Source organism: Erpetoichthys calabaricus, chromosome 4 (genome assembly GCF_900747795.2).
Source record: "Erpetoichthys calabaricus chromosome 4, fErpCal1.3, whole genome shotgun sequence".
Taxonomy (NCBI): domain Eukaryota; kingdom Metazoa; phylum Chordata; class Cladistia; order Polypteriformes; family Polypteridae; genus Erpetoichthys; species Erpetoichthys calabaricus.
In genome coordinates, this window is record NC_041397.2 from 44,605,564 (window position 1) to 44,613,201 (window position 7,638).

General features: G+C 36.4%; 1 protein-coding gene across 1 annotated transcript; it reads right to left on the minus strand.

Moving 5' to 3' along the window:
* Nucleotides 1–2,315: 2,315 nt before the first annotated feature.
* Nucleotides 2,316–3,602, minus strand: LOC127527517 (olfactory receptor 11A1-like). The gene has a single exon (XM_051926567.1). The coding sequence runs from the start codon at nt 3,582–3,584 to the stop codon at nt 2,661–2,663; it is 924 nt and encodes a 307-aa protein (XP_051782527.1). The 5' UTR covers nt 3,585–3,602; the 3' UTR covers nt 2,316–2,660.
* Nucleotides 3,603–7,638: the final 4,036 nt, after the last annotated feature.

Sequence of the window (7,638 nt, forward strand, 5' to 3'; positions counted from 1 at the left end):
CTCTTCAATCAACTTTAGAGTGGAATTTTGTTTTCTTTCATTATTTGCCACCTGACATGGCATCATCTTGATATATTGATGCACTGGCATATCCTTATTTTAGTGAAATTGTTAAGCTTTACTTAGATCATTTAAAAAATTTTGATGGGGAACATTATCTTGTCACAAATTAAATACAGTAGTTCTAATAAGTATAACATTGTTGCATGCAGCATGCTGTTATTTGTGTTTCAATTAATTTTTTTAATAATAATAAAATAATAACCATACCTTTTATTTATAAACACCTTTCACATGTCCTCAGTTTAACTTAATGTTGGGGTCTGGGGTTGTAATTTGAAGTGCACTATTATAAAAGGTTATTTTTTTGCAGGAAGCCAACACAATGTGGAAAGTATGTTACTATATCTCTAAGGCTAATTCCAACTGAAAAGCACACTCACACACCTCAAAACAGATGGGACAGGAAGAGAAATACTTGAACATTACAGAAAAAATAGCACTTAGGATTACTTTTAATGTTGATTTCACTTCTTGAAATCAGCAGCTGTGAAGGCAACACATTCATATCTTTAAACAAGAGTCTCTGTGACTGAGGTCTTGGCACTCCAGCTGCCTCGAGGTGTCCATAGTGCACAGAGAAGATCCAAAAGCTAAATGGCTTAATGACATCCAACGAGACAAAACTCAGATGTTAAAACATTTTGACAGACAGGCAGATGCAAGTTCTGTTATCATTTTATTCAACTATTATACTAAAACAATTCTATGTATATCCCCTCTTCTCCTTCTTTCTCTCAGTTATAAAATTCTTTTATGTACTGTATATAAGGATGATAAATGCATATGGAAATACGTAAAAACAGCAAAAAAAAAAAACAAAAACACACATAGCTGCCTAACGAAAACATAAATCACAGTAACATACTAATTATTGGTTACATTTGATGCACATTAAATTGGTCTCAGGTAAGGTGAGATTGTTGAACAGTTCTCCATTGGCCCATACAGCAGACAAGCAGTTCACTTGTAAGAATGAGAAAAGTTAAGGTTTATAGACAAATGACAAGAGAGAGAGAAAACATTGCAGGAGAGGAAGGATAGTTTGGTGCAGACTTTGATTTAACCCTCTCAGAGCAGTAAGACAACAAAATTTGTTTTTGCTTTGTCCAATTTTTTACCACTTGGTGTTTTTACTTTGCTTATCTATCCCATAGTGTTTAAATATACAATAACAATATGATTTTGACACCTTCTTGACTCTTTTGGCATTTTATTGTTTTGAAGACCCATCAGAAGGTATTCTCTTACAATTTTCTTATATAATACGCTACCATGGCTGTCCATTTGTCTGTCCAGGATTTTAAATCACCTGTAGCTCGCAAACCATTTGACCTATTGACCTGAAATTTGGTACACATATACTACGTGACGTCTACTATCCGCCTTTGGGGTGATGATTGACCTCCAAGGTTATTCTTCTTTTTTTTATTTTATTTTATTGTAGAATCAACTCTCGGCAGCAGCCAGCAGGGCGGCCGTGTGGTGCATGCGTATGGGCACCATTCTTATCCCTACCATCTTCGCCATCACTTCCCCTACCTCTTCATATTTTAAATCATTCTTCAATGTGCCTCAAGTGCCAGCTTATGTGAAAAATTAAGGAAAACGTACTAAGTAATTGCAACACAAACACTGACTTAATCAGTTTTAACATGAAAAGATGCCGACGAAAGAACAGAAGAAGCGGGCCGCTGGGGTGGAGAAAAGAAGAGCTGCTCAGGAAGCAGCAAGCGCATCAACCTCTGAGCAAACGAATGGTAAACGTACAGAGAAAGAGGATGAAAACCGTGAATGCTCAAGTGAAGTGAATTCACTGCACGTTATTGTGCAGTGCACCATTACTAGTATCTTATAAAAGGGCATGGTCATGACAATGCTGGTACATGGATTAAAACAATTTTAGAAAAAAAGGACAAAATGAGTGTCAAAATGACACCAGGTAAGCTTTATATATTTCTTACCTATTCTTAGGTAGTTTTGAATCCTTATATGCAATTGTTAAATACAAATGGATGAGAAAGAAAACAATAATATCTCTGTGACCTTTTTTATCAGAAAGTTTCACAAAGCTAGAAGCTAAATGGTGTTTAAGTTTGAAGGGCAAACTAATGAAAACTCCACATTTACTTTTAATTAGTACACGTGATGCTGTCTAAACAGGGTGTACATGCTTTCTTGTTTGTCTTTGTCCTTCAGGTTCTCTGGTTTTCCTCTCATATGCCCAAGATGTATATGTTGGGCCACCTGATGAACTTAAATGACTGCATCTGAGTGAGTTTGGGTGGTGTATGCACGAGGGTGGCCTCTGATTTACTGGCAGTTTATCTAGAGTTGGTTTTTGCCTTGCACGCAATGCTGCTAAAATACAAATAATCCGCATGAGACCTAAGAATCGCATTAAGGGAGTTTAAAATTGGATAAATGCATAAACACATTAATACATTGTCTTAATACCAATACAATAACAAAAGCCAACTGACAATATTATAGCGAAAAAGATTATGTCAGTGTTTAACAAAAACATACTAATTTTTATTATTCAGATATATGTATAAATTCTGTACAGTACTTTTACCTTTACATGACATGGAAAATAACTATTTATCCATTAAAATTTTTATAATCCTCAATTTTATCTGTTGCATTTTAAGGCCATAAACAACTGGATTTAAAAGTGGAGGAATAATCAAGAAATATACTGAAAATATTGAATGAATCACAGTAGGTACTTGAGTCAAATTGAACCTGGACTGAATAATCTGAAAAATAACCCCAATAAAATAATTTAGAAGTGTTACCAGGTGAGGCATACAGGTAGATAATGCTCTTTTTTGAGATTCTCTTGAAGCCCTTAGGCAAATTTGGAGAATTTTTGCGTAGGAATATAAAAGAAGGAATATCTGTGGGACAGATATTAGGAAAATAAGTAAAGTATCAAATGTGATGATATGTGTCATATCTGAACAGGCAATTTTATTTAGACAATAATTATCACAATAGATATTTTCAATGGTATTACCACACAGTTGAACTTGAGAAGCTAAAGTGACACTTATACTGACTAAACTGAGAGGAAAAATCCACGAGAAAACAATCAGATTAGAAACTCTTCTGGAATGCATGATGCTGTTGTAATAAAGAGGGTAGCATATGGACAAGTGCCTGTCATAACCTATTACAGCTAGCATTACAAATTCACAGCCACCATAAACGTATAACCAGAAAATCTGAACTAAGCAATATTCTCTGGATATTTCAGAACTGTTTGACAGCAAATATACCAAGATAGAAGGGCATAATGATGTTCCTCCAACTACATCATTTATTAATAAATTAATCAAAAATATGTACATGGGCTCATGCAGGCTTTTATCAGTACACACAATTCCAATAATGATTGCATTGATTATTATAATTGTGGCATATAACATAAAAACAATGGCAAAATATAAATATCTGAGATAATTTAATTCAACATACGCAACTAGTTTAAGTGATGTACTTTGAGATGTATTTTCCATTAGCTTGTATCCTTAAGAAGTATCCTGTAAAAATAATAAAAACATACATTAATGAACTGAGAATGAACCTCTAAATTGTTCTGAATTTATATTATATATGCATAAACATTATTTACTTATGTTTATACTTTACAGCCTTAAACACAAGTTGAGAAATGGCACAATGAAACCCTTCCATACCATAACTACTATCCATCCATCCATCCATTTTCTAACCCGCTGAATCCAAACACAGGGTCACTGGGGTCTGCTGGAGCCAATCCTAGCCAACACAGGGCACAAGGCAGGGTGCCAACCCACCGCAGGACACACACAAACACACCCACACACCAAGCACACACTAGGGTCAATTTAGAATCGCCAATCCACCTAACCTGCATGTCTTTGGACTGTGGGAGGAAACCGGAGCGCCCGGAGGAAACACACGCAGACACGGGGAGAACATGCAAACTCCACGCAGGGAGGACCCATGAAGCAAACCCAGGTCCCCAGGTCTCCCAACTGCGAGGCAGTAGCGCTACCCACTGCGCCACCATGCCGCCCACCATAACGACTAGCAAAATTATATTTGTTAATCATTTAATAGTCTTAAATTGTTGGGCATTTCAATAAATATATTTGCTGATGTCTTCACTCATTTAGTTCAGGGCGGAGTGGTGGCTCTGAGGCTAGGGATCTGCGCCGGTAATCAGAAGGTTGCCGGTTTGATTCCCGTAAATGGATAGAAGTGACTCTACTCTGTTGGGCCCTTAAGTAAGGCATTTAACCTGCAAGTGCTTCATCCTAGGTACAACGTTACTCTGCATCCAGCCCTGCAAGCAGGTCCTCCAACTTACAGGGAAAACTTGGGGGTTGGTGGCAGGATTAGCACTCCATCCACTGTAAAAAAAAAAAAAAACTCACACTGTTCCAGTGTGGTGCAGATGTGTCACCCGCTTCACTCGGGTCCCAAACTAGGTGGTCAGCATGTGGTGGGTGCCGCAACGTGCTATCAGCACATGCTCCCAACCTCCTCACACTCATTTAATAAAAATGCCTTATATCTGGTCACTATTCAAAGACTGGATGAAGAGGTGATGCAGTCTTTAAAAGTACTTGGTGGTCCACTTTAATAACAGTATGGAGTGGTCACAACACAGAGGAATTATATAAGAAAGGGCAGAGCAGACTCTTTTTATTTAGGCTACTGAGTTCCTTTAATGTGGGAAGTGACATCCTTCATATCTTCTACAAGTCTGTGATGGCCAGTGCATTTTCTACACTGTGGTGTGTTGGGCTGGTAACATCACTTCAAGAGAAGATCCACTCAATCAACAAGTTAACTAAAAGGGCAGGCTCCGTTATGTGACACACTCTGGACCCCCTGGAGGTAGTAGCAAAGTAGAGAATAAGAACAATGCTGTACACCCTCTCTCTGACACCCTAATGCAAGATATTTTCAGCTAATGAATTATTCAGAAAAAAATTAATCAAGAAAAGCTACTGGGGCTCCTGATTAATGTCTCACTATGACTATGGCTGCTAAGTCATATGTTTTATTTATTTATTTTTTATTTTCTTTCATTTTAGTCAATCTGGCAGTAATTGTACATTTAATTTGTAAGAGCAGTAACTATTAATACAGATGAACCCTAAAGCCACTACTCCTGGCAGGGTTATCCGTAGTAAACAAAGTTTAGAAAGAGGCTCCAGAGAACCATCAATCCAATAAGATGCTTGTAAGGTTTGCCTTTCTCCACATCTTCCTTCCATTGTTACCCTACCTTACAATAGACTTGCAAGCCCTCAATATCAAATTGGACGGAAGACATATTTTACAAACACAATGTCCGCAAGGCCTGCAGCATTGTGCAGGACCCCTTACACCCCTCACATGGACTTTTCACACTTCTGCCATCCAAGAGAAAATACTGCAGCATCAGAGCCAGATCTGCCAGGCTGCAGGAGAGTTTTTACCACCAAGCTGTTAGACTCCTTAACACCAGGCTGCCCCCTGGGACCTTCCACACGGCCTCAACCACCTCTAAAAACAGAACTTTTATACATGTGAGCCACTGTCCTGCAAAGACGAGTGTGCATGTAGAAAAGAACTAAAAATCTCATACTGACCTTTAAGTACTTTGACACTCTTGTTATCCTTCTGCTGTGAAACATTCTGACCTGTCATTGTTTACACATGTCTTAAATAACCATTATCATACACTGATGATTTCTGTATTATCTATATCTATTATTTATTAATTATATTACATATCTTACACATCAATATTGCTGCTACGTCTTTGTCCTGTCTTTGCACAATGTCTTGTCTTGTTTGTGTTTTTAATTTTTAAATTTTAATTCTATTTTTAATTTATTATTTGCACGTCAAATTGTTACACTGTGGACCCTGAGCTTCGCAATTTTGTCTATCTGTATACTTGTATATGGTTGACATGACAACAAAGTTCACTTTGACTTTGACATTGACTTAATAGCTGTAGTGATCTGCTTACAATGGCTGCCCTTACAGGCAACCACACCAGTGATCATCACAAATGAAGAACCAGAAAGAAACACCCACAAAACTCCTATGAGCATTTGAGATAAACAGAGATAAATAACCTGTGTGTTTAATGAACCCACTTTTCATTTTTGTTATGTTATAAGAAAGTTGCCACCACAACACCCCAAATTGGCCTTCCTATGGGCTCAGCAATGTAAAACTGAGACTGATGGGTCTTCTTTAACTATAATTCTAACTTCTAGTTAAGGTAGATATTTCAGATAAGAAAGACAAAAGTTTAAATATAAGGTAGAAATACTGATCATGGCGCCAGAGAGTGAAGCCTTTGGATATTGTGAGCTGCTGTGAGTACATTCCAAAATGGCATCTCTTCCAGGACTGGTTTGCCATACATCTATTGTCAATGGGACAAAATATTTCTAAAATCAATTTTTATTATCTAATAAATATTATAATTTGTTTATACAAGGCACAATTGAGGGTGCAAAGCAAGCATCACAACAGAAGTTTTCAATACATAAAGTATGAAAATATGAAAAACAGAAAAAAATGGGTGTGGATAGGCATCAAGAGTAGTGGAAGCAACTTACATCTTATTTATTGGGCAACAGGTAAGGAACAGTAGAGTTTCAATTTGGGCATAAGTACTGTTGATTTTATTAGTAATTAGCTGCAATTAGGTTTAATATATAATTACTATATACTCTGGGATGTAGTGCCATTAGGTTCAGAAAGCAACTTTTGTTGGAGTTATTAAGGAGTTAGTGTTTGTTTATCAATTGTTTCAATATATTAATGAGTCACCAGTAATGGACAATCAGGATTTGATGATATTTGTCCCTTCAAATATCTGATTGGCCACTCTGCATACAAATGACTGAATGGAAATTTTATTACATAAACAATGTCAGACAATTGTGTCACCACAAGCAAGCATGTGAAAATAATTCTAAAAACTAATACAGTATATATTTGTATGACTTATATGGTTTTGGTCAACGATTTCTCCTGGATACAATTATCTGACAATTATCCATGGATTTACTGTATATGGCCATTTGTATTATTTACATATCTTCTGTTAACATTTTTACACTGATAACTGCTAGATAGCTTTCTTTATGTTCATGTCTCTATGATTATGATTATATGTTCTACTTTACTTATTAGACTTTCAAAGTAGGAATTTTTGCTTCTATCTATCTATCTATCTATGTGTATGTATATATATATGTGCTGCCACTCTGAAATGGACTGGTACCCCATCCAGTGTTGGTTCCTTACACCAGATGCTGCTGGGGTTTACCCTACCTACAACCCTGAATTGTATTAAATGGGTTGGAGAAATAAAAAATAAAATAAAAACTTTGTTGCCAAAATGTTTTGTGTGTGTGTTTTTGTGTGTGCATTGTTTGAATTTTGCTTATTGTATCTTTTGGTAAAAACTGTAAGCACACTACTAATCAACCCCAATGAAATTAGCATTTAGTATGTGCAGTTTTCAAGGAAAAAAAATGTTTACACTCCTCTTAAAATTTGTATAAAACC

Excerpts from the sequence above, each read along its gene's own strand:
- LOC127527517 (XM_051926567.1), bottom strand. The coding sequence starts at position 3,584 with ATGGAAAATACATCTCAAAGTACATCACTTAAACTAGTTGCGTATGTT.